General features: G+C 36.3%; 1 protein-coding gene across 1 annotated transcript in view; it reads left to right on the forward strand.

The window, feature by feature from the left end:
• The window catches only part of CACNA1I (calcium voltage-gated channel subunit alpha1 I), a 370590-nt gene that overhangs the window by 243119 nt on the left and 111195 nt on the right, over positions 1-16276 (forward strand). Inside the window, exons 17-23 of the mRNA XM_072421248.1 lie at positions 1184-1252; positions 1371-1555; positions 3384-3510; positions 4842-4967; positions 5050-5139; positions 8747-8939; positions 12403-12554. Coding sequence (XP_072277349.1) covers positions 1184-1252; positions 1371-1555; positions 3384-3510; positions 4842-4967; positions 5050-5139; positions 8747-8939; positions 12403-12554 — 942 coding nt within the window. The remainder of the gene's footprint in view (positions 1-1183; positions 1253-1370; positions 1556-3383; positions 3511-4841; positions 4968-5049; positions 5140-8746; positions 8940-12402; positions 12555-16276) is intronic.

Consider the following 16276-nt stretch of genomic DNA (forward strand, 5'->3'; position numbering starts at 1 on the left):
TTTCCATTGTTTTTGAAAGTTCCATAGCCTCTTCTGTTATTTGAAAGTTATGTCTAGAAATACATTTTTGCTGGGTAGACGATTGTGCATCTATTGTTTTCTGAGCAGACTTTGTTTCCCAATTTGTTTTCTCTTTTACTAACTTCCAAGGTATAGTTCATGCATATGAGTTATGTTGTTTATAAAAGTTGAAAAGAAAGACAAAGGATAGCTAGGGTTTTAGTGCAGCAAAATGATAATATATTGTAAAAACAATTTGTAAGTAACAGCTTTTAGCCAGATGTACAAGGTATAATACAGCATTTGATTCGGTCTCTCCCATATACACAACCATGGGAACCAAAATACTAGATTGTGTCATCCCTATTTTAGTATTGAGAGAAACGTCTTTTACCCGATGCGTTTCACCTGTCAGCTTCCTCAGGGGATTTGGCGGAGACCATTTGTTTAAGATTTCAAATATGTTGGAACCGTCATGTGAGAGATGTCACAGAGGTAAGTATATTTACGATTTCAGAGTTTAGCAGATGGAGGTGCTGCTGAGTTGTGAATCACCTGATTTAGGGGAACAGCCAATGGGATTTATTTGGGAAAAGGATTAGCATAATTTCTCAGTTACATGTTCCTTATAAGGACCGAACAAACATGGGACTTTTAGGGCATCAAAAAGAGCATTGACTATTTGTTAAAAAATAAACCATTAAATATTTTAATTATATTAAAGAAATATTTCACATGAGTTCAGCAAATGTTCAATCTCAATTGGATTTGACGCAATTCACGGAGAATGTCTACTTCCTCAGGACATAGTTAAAACCAGTATAATTAGTTTAATTTTTTGTTACAAATCTCAACCAAGAAGCAGACGTTCTTCGCGAAACATGGATAATACGAGTGAGATTGTACAACTGCTGAAATCATGTGAAATGTTTCCTAACTTGTTTTAATATATATATATATATATATATATATACATATATATTTATTTATATATATACAGTGGTATCTTGGTATAAGTCAGTCCTATTTACACCATACCTAGTTACACCTACCATAATTTTAATTACACAGTGTTGAATTTATCCAATAATATAGTTTTTACTACATAAATATTCCATAAAGTAATCGGTGTTATTTTTCTTTTTTTTCTGGTGAAAGTAACTATATTTTTCTTTTTCTGTAGGAGAGGTTGTTTCTCAGTATATCAAATTATATTTTTACTGCTATCTTTGTAGCTGAGATGACATTGAAGGTATGTGAATAAAGGTCCCTATTATTTATTTATACTTGTTCTCTCTTCATAGAACTAAAAATCTATATATCTTATTTTGCTTCCAGTAGAATATATATTGTTTCCTTCATTTTTTTAGGTGGTCTCTTTGGGACTTTATTTTGGAGACCGGGCATATCTCCGCAGCAGCTGGAACATTCTAGATGGTTTCCTTGTTTTTGTTTCATTGATTGATATTGTGGTATCTGTGGCATCTGCTGGAGGAGCCAAAATTCTTGGAGTTCTGAGGGTGCTGCGACTTCTACGAACTTTACGGCCTCTAAGGTGAAAAACAGACAGATACTTTGTGCCATTTTAACTTGTTGTTATGAAGCTTCCAAAAACTCAAAGTTTTACATAGCAAAGTAAATTAGAATGGCATAACCAAAGGGTAGCCTAGACCAAACAGTTAAATAGTAATGTAAAACATAGGCACAATAACTTTGAACAAAGAATTAAGTGCTCACTATCCCTGTGCTTTTTTGCTTTGGAATATAAAGTGGTTAGCAACTTCTCTTATGACCCTCCAATTTAAAAGATGGCCATGCAAGTTTTATTATTTAAGGTTAGAATATACTGTAGTTGTCCTTCTCCTTCACCCACCAACTTATAAAATAGACATTCCTATGGAAACTTTTGCTAATTTTGGCCTGTCCTTATCAAGACAGTATTACAACCTAATATCATGACTTCTGGTGCAATATATTATTCTACCGTCTTTTTCTTTTTTCTAATTGTCTTCTTGATTTTACCAAGCCCAGTGACAACTTGATCATTACCAAAGAAAAAAACTGCATAAGCCTAAAAGTAGATTTAGAAAAGTAATTTTGTAAATGTATTAAAAATAAGAAAAGGCATATCACATTTACATAGGATATTTTGCAACAACACCTGAAATTCAACTCCAAGGCACCTTCCATTCCTCTGCCTTGCTGAGATGTTTATGCACCTTGATTCCACATTGTAGTCCACATGGGGTAAAATAAATTGATTAGACATGTTTGGAGGGACAGACACCTTTCTATAAAAGACTTCATAGTTGACATATCAGGACAAAAACCAAGCCATGAGGTCAAAGGGATCTGCATGCAGAGCTCAGAGACAGGATTGTTGCAAAGCACAGATCTGAAGAAGGCTACAAAAAGATTCTGCTGCAAAAAAGATTCCCAAGAGCACAGTGGCCTCCATAACTGAGAACCATAACTGCAGCCCTCCACTGACCTTGGCTTTATAGCAGAATGGCTAGACAGAAGCCTCTCCTTATTTGCAAACAAGGAGCCTAAGGTCTGCCCGACTGGGATCCCCATTTTCTAGACTGAAGAAACCAAGATTGAACTGTTTGGCCTAAATTCTAAACGTTATGTATGGAGGAAACCAGGCACCGCTCACTTCCTGCCAAATACCATCCCAAAAGCGAAGCAGCAAGGACTGCAAGGCTGGGGAGTGTTGAGAGAAAGCTTAATGGAGCAAAGTACAGATATATCTTTATTGAAAACATGTTCCACAGTGCTTAGTGAACTTATACTGGGCAGAAGGTTCACCTTCCAATATGACAATGACCCAAACCACACACTAAAGACAACATTGAACTGGTTTAGGGACAACTCTGTAAATGTTGAAGAATAGCTTAGCAAGAGCCCTGATTTGAACCCTATCAAACATCTCTGGGAATACCTCAAAATGGCTGGCCACAAACAGTCCCCATCCAACCTGATTGAGCTTCAGAAAATTTGCAAAGAAGAATGACAACAAATTCTCCAATCCAGGTGTGCAAAGCTCTTTGCATCACCAAAAGATTTAAGGGTTGTGATTGCTGCCAAAGGTGATACAACTAAGTACTAAGTTAAGGGTCTAGATACTAATGAAAATGTGATATTTCATTTTTTATAAATAAACTTACAAAATTTTCCAAAGTACTGTTTTCATTTGTAATTAGGGGTCTTTCTATAGTATAATATATATTATACTTTATATAGGTAATTGTAAAATAAACAACGTGATGTAGAGCAGAGAGTGGATAGTTATGCCTGATCCCCACCAATAATAGATATGAAGGATTTTCCTTACCAACAAATGAATTATTTACTGTCTCTCTTTTTTTTATTTGATTCAGAGTAATCAGCAGAGCTCCAGGCCTGAAATTAGTGGTGGAAACCTTAATATCTTCCTTAAAACCAATAGGAAATATTGTCCTGATTTGTTGTGCCTTCTTCATCATTTTTGGAATCCTTGGGGTGCAGGTACGGGAACATGCATTATTCTATAACTACAAGTCCCTATTACTGAAGTTACTGACCTCTAAATCTTACAGTTAGCTCTGTTTTACATAGATAGCTGTCAAAATGGAAAAAAATGTAATTTAACTCTTTAATAGATTAACTTTGTAATTCTTTTTAATGAATATTATTTTAATTTGATCAATTGATTTTTTTTTTTTTTTTTTGATGATTAAATATATTTGAAAGGTGCTGTAAGTCCCATATTTTGTTCCATTTTGTCTGTACTTGGAGATGTGACATCATGTATCATTGCTGAACTGATTAAGATTGATGTTTGTCAGCCTGACCTAACCCTAGCTAGCCCCTGTGCTTACCTAGCACTAGCTTACCCAAGGGGCAAATGTTTACCCCATTGAATAAATGAGAGCACATGTCTTGTTTTTCTCTATAATTCAATGGTGCATTCTTGGGAGATCATTAGATGAGTTGCTATTGCAACTATTAATGCAGATCTGTGTTTTCTATACTACCCATGTACATTAGGTCACTCATACAATGACTATTCTCTCTAATTTGTGGAGTGATTATGATTGTTTGGATAAATGTTGACAAATTGCTTTCTTTCATCTATTAAAAGTTGGTCCACTGTGTGTACATATCCAATTTTGATCTTTCTTTATACATGAGAATTTATACATGTCAATGTATAAAAAGAATGCTGTAGGAGACCAAGTGAGCTGTATTTACAATATTTTCCAACTATATTATAGCTAAATAAAATGTTTGCTTTCAAAATTCCAAAAACTTGGATATTAGTCATACTTTCTTTATTAATTATAGTGTATTAATTTAATTTAGACTTTTCCCAGAATAGGTGAACTTTACCTTCACTGGTCTTTCATTGTGTGCTGCTAAGAATTTAGTAACACTCGTGTTTTAAATACTGGACAAGAGTTATTCCAGGATTGTTGAATCACCAAGGTTCTCATGTTAGGCTATCCTCTCCATTCTTGGATAGCTTTAATAAATCAGGTCTACTGACACAGGTAGGGACAAAAAGGAAAGATACTAATATCTGGGTGTCTATTACAACAGATTTTCTCAGGACAGGGTATGTGTATTTTTGCATTTTTTAAACACAGCTAAATTTATTGTTTGGGAAAGTGCTGTATTCTGATTGAGAGATTCAACTAAAACTACAAAATTTGACCACTTCTTAGAAAACAATTGTGTATCCAACAATATGTCTTATGAATGAAGTAAAATAGAATTTCATAAGTCTTACCTATTTTGCTGAATGTTTGCATGCACTCATTTTTAATTTTTTTCCTTTATCCTCTTGTGCCCATTAGCTGTTTAAAGGTAAATTTTTCTACTGCCTTGGTGTAGATGTTCGAAATGTAACTAACAAGTCAGACTGTGAAGCTGCCAATTATAAATGGGTTCATCATAAATACAACTTTGATAACCTAGGGCAGGTAAGGCTAATAACCTATTTCTATTAACAATCCTGTATTGTCTTAAATCTGGTGATTGTATTTTTTTTTCTTTTTATTTTAGGCTTTAATGTCACTATTTGTTCTGGCATCAAAAGATGGATGGGTTAATATTATGTATAATGGTCTTGATGCTGTTGCTGTGGACCAACAGGTACAAAATCTCCCTGAATTAGCTTAATTGTGTTAGTCACATACACAAAACAGTTAACTTTTCTGGCATAGTTTTCAACCGCTTGCTGCGCATTGTTGTCCAAACACAAAACAACATTCAACAATATATTATTATATAACATGATAATATATTATTATATGTACACACACAAGGGCTGTCTATAAAATAACAAGACTGCTGGTAAATTTAAAAGTTCAGCAACACATCAATTTGAAATTGTTATTCAAATTTCACACCAGAGCAAAAAGAGAGCCACAAGCAAATCTGTTCTGACATTCTGCAGAAACTTGAAGTGAACCCTTTTAAAAAAGCAATCACTTAACTCGAAAGAAAATGACAGTCAATGCACTGGAAAAAATCAAAAAAGCATGACAAAGCAAGTCTAAATTCAGGGCCATGCTCATCAAGTTTTTTTTTTTCTAAATGAAGGGCATAATTTTACTTGAATGGATTCCAGAAAGCACAAACGTGAACCAAGCCTAGTATTGGAAGTTTTAACAAAGCTGAGAGTCAGGAAAAGACAGCCGGAAAAGTGGGAAAATGGTTTTATTCTTCATCTGGACAATGTTCCTTCTCACACAGCACTTTCTGTAAAAGTGTTCAAAAAGTTTTTGACCGACAAACAGTATATACACCAGGTTTGGCACATTTTTTTTCCCAAATTAAAAATCATTGTTTACCCTCCCAAATGGTAACCCCGAGTACAGCTCAGGGTAGCTCAAAGAATAATAAATAAAGCGTTACCTGGTCCTCCATCGCCCTTCCCATCCGCTCTCAACCTCTGGCCGCTTACAAAGAAATCATTATATTTCTGGATTGCTACAGTGCTGCAGTGATTGTTATAGTGCCCTGCCTGTCTGCCATTACCTTTACTGATCTTTGCCTGACCTTTTGACCTTGTCTCTGCCTGTCACCTGCCCGCACCTCTACCTGACCTTTGACCACGCCTCTGCCTGACCTCTGCCTGACCTTCGACCTCATGTCTGCCTGCTGCCTGCCTGACCTCTGCCTGGCTTTTCACCACCTCTCTGCCTGTCACCTGCCTGACCTTCGAACTCGACTCTGCCTGCCACCTGGCTGGCCTCTGCCTGGATTCTGACCTCGTCTCTGCCTGCCGCCTGCCTGACTTCTGCCTGGATTCTGACCTCGTCTCTGCCTGCCGCCTGCCTGACCTCTGCCTGGAATCTGGGCACGTCTCTGCCTGCCCTGACCTCTGCCTGGATTCTGACAACGTTTCTGCCTGCCGCCAGCCCTGACCTCTGCCATGGCTTCCCAAAGGTGTCTCCCAACTAAGCTGTTTTTGAACAACTTGAAGATAGCGAGAGCGACTTGGAATTGCTAAAGGAGTCAAGCAACAGTGATTCGCCTGGAGACCTGTCATCAAACACCCAAAGTGACAGCGAAGATTCTGTCACTGAGGTTAGTGATGTTCGCACTTGGTGCTTGAATGACATTAGTCAGGCTCAGCCAGTGCCCCCAACATTCCTCTTTACTGGGCTGCCTGGTCTGAAGGTATAGGTGGAACACAACCCCTTGGCGGACCTGGACAAAGTCATCCAGAAAATAGTTGAGGAAACCAAGATGTACGCCGAGCAACAACTAGCTGCTACACACAGGAAATTTTCCAAAAGCAGAAAGTGGAAACCTGTCACGGAAAAGGATATGTGGCTTTTTCTGGGACTAGTTATTCTCCAGGGAGTAGTGCAGAGACCCCTGCAGAAGTGCTATTTGTCCACGAATAAACAAATTTTCTACACCTTTTTTTGGCACAGTCATGTCACCATATAGATTTGGCTTGATCATTAAATACTTTTTTTCTAATAATGATACTTTTGATGAGACCACTCATCCTGCTCCTAAGCTCAAACAAATTTGGGAGGTCTATCAGATGATTCTAGACAACTTCAAAAGCAGCTATATGCCACGAAGAGAAATAAGTATAGACAAAAGTCCAATGGCCTACAAGGGGAGGCTCAGCTGGGTGCAATACATAGCATCCAAGAGAGCACGATGCGGTGTGAAATCATTTATGGTGTGCGAATCAGCAACAGGCTATATCTGGAACTCTCTAATATACACTGGGAAAGGAACAAAATTTAGCCCCAGATTTAGCAGCTATGGAGTGGAAACATCATCTTTCCTGTCACTTATTGGGCCATTGCTCAATCAAGGCTCTTGTATCACAACATACAATTTTTACAGCTCCCCTGAAGTATTTGAGTTTCTGATCCAGCAGAAAAGGATGCTTACAGATCAGTTAGGGATAACCGGCGTGAAATTCCATCTATGTTCTTCAAACAGAAGCTCAAGACTGGGAAAATAGTTGCCTGGCAAAAAGGCAAAATGATGGCACTGTGATGGCATGACAAGAAGGATGTCTGCCTTTTGAGCACCGTGCATAACATCGCCACTGCTATGACAAGAACAAGAGGTGGGAAAGAGATCCTGAAACCACAAGTTGTCTTGGACTATAATAAGACTATGGGAGGTGTTGACAGATACCACCAGGCAATGATTTAATTTATTATTTTGACATGATTTTGTGTTTCAAACTCTTCTGGTGAGGTATGCCTAAGAATTACAGGCCTACAACCTAAAATAAATTTTCATGAAGAACAATGTACCACTTTTGGACATATAGATCCAAAAAGAAATGAACCACCCAGGAGGTTAAAAGAACACACTTTAAGTCAATGGCCCTGATTAAAGCTCTCCAAGACTGGAGATTATACACTTTCATCAGTAAACCCGGGTTATCCACCAAACCTGGAATGGATCTGGTCCAGGATTGAAAACATTTGCTAACAAATAGAAAATTATTTTTAACTAATCCATTCCAGGTCTGTTGGATCACCCAGCTTCACTGGGGATAGTTTATCTACTCCAGGTATGGAGAGCTTTAATAAATCAGGCCCATTGGAAGCAGAAAAGAAAAAGCATCTGGTATCTTGAAACAGCTGCCTGGAAACTGATCTGCTCCACACTATCAAGCAGTGGAAAACAAGACTGCATCAGTGCAACACATCGAGAGTATATTGAAGGGGGCATTAGAATTGTCATAAAAAAATTCATAAATTGATCAAATTATTATATCAGTTTTGTTAATTAATAGACAGGCCTGATACATATGAATATATATATATGAAAGCATAATTGTTTAAAATGTAACTAAAGTCAAAACATGAAGTGATCTTCATGCCCGTGGCTATATTGGATGCTCTGTTTAAATTGTTTTCCTTTGTAGCCACCATCTGTGCTGTAAGGAGCTGAGACAACATGGGTAAACATCCACATCCTTAAAACTGAGCAAAAAACCATAGGACATGTAGTTTTGATATAGCAGAAAATTGACATTGTATTCACTCTGTGGTTGTGGCCACTGTTCAGCCAGAAATAGTGAAAACCGTCAGCAGCCTTTACAGAGTCTAAATAACGCGCAGATATATATATATATATATATATATATATATATATATATATATAGAGAGAGAGAGAGAGATATATATCATTTCATCTACATATTGCAATATGTAACACTCTCTTCAATAAGTTTGTAAAATTTTGTGACTTTTCTTTCTTTTTCTAGCCCATTACCAATCACAATCCCTGGATGTTGCTATATTTTATCTCCTTCCTACTCATTGTTAGTTTCTTTGTACTCAACATGTTTGTGGGTGTAGTAGTAGAGAATTTTCATAAGTGCCGGCAACATCAAGAAGCAGAGGAAGCGCGAAGAAGAGAAGAGAAGCGCCTGAGACGATTGGAAAAAAAAAGAAGGAGTAAGTAAAGACTAAGTGTTCCGTTGGTTTGTAGGCACTATACCTTCTTCCTCTCTTCTTCCTCCCACCTCCAGTGCTACTATTCATGTCCATGATCTACCATGCACTTTTAATAACTAAAACCTTTTTTTAGACCCAGACTAAAAGTTTGTTTAAAGACACACACATGAAACTTAAGGCCTCAACCATACCAAAACAACAATGAGAGTAAATACATATACTGATATCCGGTTATCATGGTTTTAAATTTATTTAAATTGATTGATTAAATCTAATAATTATATGCCAGCAATATCTACCCAACAGTCCTAACATACTCCTGTGCTTTCATAAATCTGCCATGTGGCTTTTTCAAAGCCTGGATTAAGATCATATGTATTAGTGTTGTTTTTTTTTTTCATGAGAGTATGTAATGGGAAACATTTAACATATTTTCACTGTTACACTGTTGCAATCTCTTTACTTGGTTTTATCAAAATTTCTTAATATTAATTTTGCAACTTTGTCTATTTTTGTATTATTTTGCTAAGCAAATTTAAAATAATCTGCAACCTTTTTAAAAGATCTAGGACTGAATGCAAAGGACTAATTGTTTGCTAAGTGGGTGATTCAGGCACATTAGACAGATCGACAGACACTATAACTGATACTATTCTGAAGAAAGACCTAAGTTTTTTTTTGTAAAACATTTACAAAACTCTAGTTGCTATGCTGGAAGGTGTAGCTTTACAATAACTACACAATTACAATGCAGCTCTCAGTTTATTGGCCTGACACCTTTTATTTTAGAATTTCTTCTTCATTTCTTTACAATGTGTTGAAACCTTTCTCTAGGAGGGAATAGGGTTAATGGATTTGCAGCATTTTCATGTGTGTTTTATTCATACACAAATCACTCTTACTTAAATCTCTCGTATATTACCTTATTTTTATATTCACTTCTTTAAAGCCAGAAGTTTAAAAGACATTTTTGGCTCCTTGGGTCTTAGGGTGACTTTTTTTCAATAGTAAAAGCAGTGCTAAAACTCCTGCTTAAAGTTTGTGCCTTTTTATGTCCTGAACATTTTTATGTACTCCATCTCCAGCTCATGAAAGTGCATCATTTTTATAATGTCATGTGATGTCTTTTCCTGTATATGTGTTTCTCTAGTAAATCTCAGATTTAATTAGTCAGGTTTTTAATCACAAACCATGGCTTTTTTAAAGAGCACACTATTGTCATTGGAGCTGGACAAAAAAAAAATGCTGAACGTGTGCATCAACGAAAGACTGCACTGGATTATATTAAAATGTTATTCAAAGCTTTTTTGGAATGGCTGTAAGATGAGTAATATGGCTTTACACTGAGGCTTCCTGGACCCTAGAATACTAACATTTGCAATTTATCATTTTAGACTTACATGCATCCATTCCCATTCAGTTGAATAGGAGCAGTTGGGAAATATCTTTGGATTTGCACACATATACATTCTCATTTTGGTAGTTTGTGGCATGTTTCCTAGACATAACAAGTAGCTTCTGTCTTCCCTTGAGTTCCATCTGCATCTATTGACCTAAATGGGGAAATGTTCCAACCACAGTCAGTTGTAATGGAATGCAGTTGTTGCTAAAGGACTGGAGATGGCCAATAATTTCTTGCAGAGCAGTCATCCACACGGCAACTTCACTCTTCATTTCTGCTACCATATGGTTTTGGACCACATGTCCAACGTAAACCTTACAAATAAAAACATTCAATGCTATAATTACCCAATGAGAACAATATTTTAATCCAGGGAACTGATCTGAATTAGTGGGTTAGTGAGGATTTTGTTTCCTCATTTCAACAAGTTTAAAAATATTTGTTATGGGGCTTTGTTTTGCCTTATATATATGAATTAAAACTTGTTGGGTTATATAATTAAGTAAGTTTTTAAACCTGTTATTCATTAAATATTTAATTATGATCTGAACTTAATATCCATATTGGGTATGCGACTATACTAAGAAAATGTGTCATTTAGGGTTGTGAACTTATGTTACTATGACTTCAACATCTATTGGGCTAAACTTTTGTCTATTTTGCACCAATATAACTGGGGAACCCAAGTTGCATGCCTGGTAGACATGAAAGAAAGCATTGTACACACTAGGAACCTAAGGAATACCTCCTATACTAAATGGAGAAAACTAAGTCTGAGTTGCTAAAGTAATGAAATAAGAATAATAAGACATTCATTTCACTGCTCTATATATAATAAAACAACCAGTAGAAAATAGATTTCTTCTTAAAAACAGAATAAACTTTGAAACTGAATGCCAAAAGAGTTAAAAGGCAAACAGTAAAAGAAAAAGTTTTGGAAAAAAATATTTTTTGAATAATTACAAATTTGCCTCATTAATAAAAAATTAGTGAAATACATATAGATAATTTTACTAAAATACTAGAAAAAGTGTGGCCATTCCAGGGCTGGGAATGTTATAAACAGCGATAAAGTCTTAGCAGGCAGTATGTGAAGGGAAAGAGTGTGAAGGTTATGTGAAGGTGTGTACAGAGTGCAGAGGGTAGGAAAGGGAGCAGAAGAATATAAAATAGGTAATATGTGCAGGAGGGCAAAGCATGCAGGTAGTACATTCAGGAGAGGACAGTATAGGCATTGATAACTTTGCAGGAAGTGATGGAAGCTATGGAAGTGAATGGATAAAAGTATATAGTTACTGTTGCATCACATATGCAATATAAAAATATTCTATTTAATACTGTTACCAGGATGTTATATTTATCAGCAGGATCACTTTTCCTAATATTCAGTATTAGCTTTCGGTTAGGGTTAGGATTTAAGGGATAGAGTCAAATGTTGAAATAAAAAAACAACTACCATTGTAAAGAATATTGTAATATCCCTAGAATACTTTCAACCTTGTTGGGTACTGCACAGCCTAACAAATGGCAGCATCCTACACTAACAATAGGAAAGATTCTACTGCATTGTCTGTATCAAATGAAGACTAATGCTTGTGAAGAAAAAACATGATAGGTGGGTATATATAAGATGAACACAAGGCTTAGAAGCATGTTAGTAACTTGTTTATGTCTATCTGCAGTCACATTGTCTGGTTACAAATCTTCTCCAGTTTATTTAACCAACTCATTTCCTTCTGTTCTCATGTGTGTTTTCATTTTGGTACATTTATGCATGATTTATTAAAGCCTACCTGGAACAGATCGGGTGCAGGATTGAAAACATTTGCTAACAAATAGCGAATGACTTATTCTTAAGAAATCCATTCCAGGTTTGCTGGATCACCCAGCTTCACTGATGAAGCCAGCATTGGTGAGCTTTAATAAATCTAACCCGTTGTGAGAATTCAGCATCATATTCTTTTTATGTCAGAGCTCCAATTTGTATTAGAATTTTTTTTTGTGTCCCCACAAATGTATTACTTGTAATGTGTTTTTCTCACTTGGCTTGTCTTGATGCAGAAGCCCAGCGTCTGCCATATTATGCTACCTACTGCCCAGCACGTCTCCTAATTCACTCTGTCTGCACAAGTCATTACTTGGATATTTTCATCACAATAATTATTTGCCTTAATGTTGTCACAATGTCCTTGGAGCACTACAGCCAGCCAAAGGTAAGCTCCTAGTTCTACATTTTCCAGTTGGTATAAATCTTGAAAATACATTGAAATGAATTTGTAATTTAACAATTATCTGAAGGAAGGAAATACAAAATATCTTAAGTAATATCAAATAAAATAAATTTACATGGGTTGGTAAAACAGATAAAACATCTCCATCCAGATTTGTTAGTATGGAATAAACAGTATGTTGTTTTTCCCCCACTGCTTAGAAAGCTGCTGATGACCACAAGGACAAGTTACATGTGTATACTTGCTACATTATCTAACATATACCCTAACCTTTTACATTTTCTTTCTCTACCTTTAAGTAACCGGACCATGACATATTAAGAACAAGAACATAAGGTCTTATGTATGTGTATGTATGTGTTTTTTTTTTGGACAAAATACTTTATTCTAGTAAAAACTACATAAAAGAAACACAATAACAGTGTAGTAACAGTTATATTAATAATTTGTTCATTAACTGGTTACAATATTTCACTCCGCTCCAGCCAGCAAGTAACCCCATGCTATACAATATGACTGGAATTCCTAAATTAAATTTGTGAATAAATTAAAGTATCAAATTTAAAATATTTCCAATTCACTTGGAACAAAAACCTATTGTCAATCAAGGTTTTAGAATGTTAATGAGCTAAATTGCCAATGTAAGTTCCTCACCCACTGACTTTTTGAAGTTCCACTTTAAAAAATTTGGCAACAGACAGGTCCCTGCCTGATCGCCACCTATCTGTATTAATCCTTTGAGCGGCGAATGCATTTGTTATTATTATTATCAAGTATTTATTTAGTGCTATTAGGCAGTGCTTTACAAAGTCCATTGTCATATCACTAACTGTTTTTAGAAAGGCTTACAATCTATTGTTCCATAGTTATACAGTACCTGGATAAAACCCCCGCAAACATGACAAGAACCTACAAACTCCATGCAGATAGAGTCCTGGGCAAGACTGAAACCCAGGACCTATTGCTGCAATAGCTAGAGTGCTAACCTCTGGGCCACCATGCTGCCCACTGTGGTTGTTGCCAGGGACACCTGGCAATCCTGTCTTCCCTTGCGGGTACTGGGACTGAATGAAGTCCTGTCTGAGCGGGAGTTGCATCATCCTGACCCGGCCAATCAGGATGACTGAATCTGTATATGCAGAAGAAAAGAAGGGAGATGTTGGCAGTGCTGGTGATGGAATGGAGATAGACAAGTATCGCCAGGGTTTAATTCTGTTTTAAAAGTATATTTTTCAAACTATACTTAAATTTTAATTTAGTGAAAAAACATACGTAAACTGTTTAGTAATTGGTGCCACAGCACTATTAATTTTTTAACAATAAAATAATTATAAACTTTGCAAATAAATTAATAAAAAAGTCAATGTTTATGGAAAAAGACAATTTTATTGGTAGAAAACTAATTCAATAAGTTATTTCCATTTCCACCTGACCTTCAATTTTGGAGACAAAAACATGTTCAAGGGTTTTGCAATCCACTGGAAAAGTTGGTGGCCTAAGGCTACGTACACACTTTGTCGTTGATAATTGTTGTTGGTAAATTAACGATTAATGACATTTCAATGATTATTATTTGATTATTTTGAAGGTATAGTGCACGATTCTGTACATGCCATATCAATACGAATGTTCAAAGATAATGCACCAATTATATACAGATACTAGATGTGATCGTTTGAAAGGTGCAGGAAGTGATGTAGAGGAAATCACGGCTCTGAGTGATACAAAAAGAAGATCATTCAATTTGCCAACGAAAGTTAAGTCTGAAGACTGTTCACTTACCTGTCTCTGCACAATGCCTTTCCAGGTGTTCAAAAAAAGTAGCCCTTACTACGGTGTATGTGCTAAGTGAAGAGCAAGATGAACATGTTGTGCAAGGACAAGTTGTGAAGAAGCGGAGGGTATGGTGTAAAGATTCATTAATGGACTGAGACATTGTTTCCCATGAGAATCTGCTACAGGAACTGCACTTGATATCCCCAGAGATTACCTTTGGTGGATGTGTGCTTTGGGCAATGACTTTCCACAATTGGACCTTTTCTTCTGAAACAAGATACCTGCATGCAAAAAGTTCATACCATCGGAACAGAGGTTGATCGCCACCTTGCGATTCCTTATCATTGGAAAATCTCTGAAGGACATGAAGTTATCCACTGGGATCTCACCGCAAGCAATGGGAAAGTGATGCAGAAGGAGGACAGGGAACATCACTGGAAAGTGAAAATAATAATAAATTATAATAATATATATATATATATATATATACACATACACACACACAGTGCAGTTGTGTGTTGCAACGAATGTTCGTTTGTCACGCATGCACAGTAATATCCACAATGAGTACATAGCCAAACACACAATCCGTCGCCCAAACGGATCCGCCAGGGTGGTTGTTCGTTTCCAAAGGCATACCTCATTAATTGGCATTGCTGGCCTGTCGTTGTGCAATTTTTTTGTTAACGATTATCGAACGATCAATTGTTAATCATTTGTTTCCAACTACAATTATCTGGCGTGTGTACTTAGCCTAAGACTTATGTATCTCACAAATGTCCATTTTTCCAAACATTCTAGCAGAAAAAAATAATAACCCATAATTGAGAGAATTGGCTGGGGATTGCCAGCAGAGACCAGGGGGGAATAACTGTTTATATGTAAATAGTAATCATATTTTTTGTTTTTTGGGGGTTTTTCTTTAAATATTTTCTGGTATTGTACTTACCTTATAGTTAACTTCAACTTTATAGTTGAAGTTGTTCATGTATTTCATACCATGTTGTTTCAAGTCTTAATAATCTCTAAAGAAGTGCAAAACAAATCAAATCTTTTATGTTACTATTGCATTAGCATTGTTTTTAATTGTTTAAGAAATAAATGTATAATTTTATTTTATATGAAAAACCTTGCTGACTCAAATGCCTTAAAAGTCCCAATATCTTTTTTTGTTTTCTTCAATCCTCGGGAGATCACGTTGCACAGGTATTTAAAGTGATATCCTACGTTAAGCCTTTAGGCAGTACCACCAATCTGTAGCAGTTCCTAGAAGACTGGAAAAAACTCTTCAGGTGTTCATCAAGGTGCTGGCACAAACCAGTTAGGATTTTAGCCTTGTTCTGTCTTGGGGAGGATAGATTGTGGGCCACCTTGATAACTTGCTTCTGCAGGTGGATTCCTCCTGTGCCTTAGAAAATAGTCTGTTGATGACAATAGAGAATCTAGAAGAATCATAGGATGTCACATTGACTTTTTGCATGAAATATCTAGCTTCACTCTCTGATTTTACTTTGCTGTAATTTAGTGACCATGGATGCTGCATTTTACAGCTGAGGTTGTGTGATAGCCAGTTGTCAGCTTTGGGTCTCTGATCCATGGAGGGGAGCCTCTTATTTATATTATTGGAGCTGTGAATAATCCAGCAGTCTCTCCTGCATTGGACCAGCCTCCTTGAATTATATGTCATTTGGGTTCAGTCGGGTTTAGTTATACAACAGTTGTGACATATGTCATATATCAAGGAAAGACAAAGTATGTGTCTCCAGTGATAAAGGCATCTCATATTTTACACCATGGGCTACATACCAGAAGTGGATAACTGGCAGACAGAAGACTTAATTTGTCAAGACCTAGATGAAAGTGTGTGGTCGCTTCACCAAGAAATCTTGTTCTAGTTGCTCCAGTTGGAGAAAACTATATTTGGACCT

Source organism: Pyxicephalus adspersus, chromosome 8 (genome assembly GCF_032062135.1).
Source record: "Pyxicephalus adspersus chromosome 8, UCB_Pads_2.0, whole genome shotgun sequence".
Taxonomy (NCBI): domain Eukaryota; kingdom Metazoa; phylum Chordata; class Amphibia; order Anura; family Pyxicephalidae; genus Pyxicephalus; species Pyxicephalus adspersus.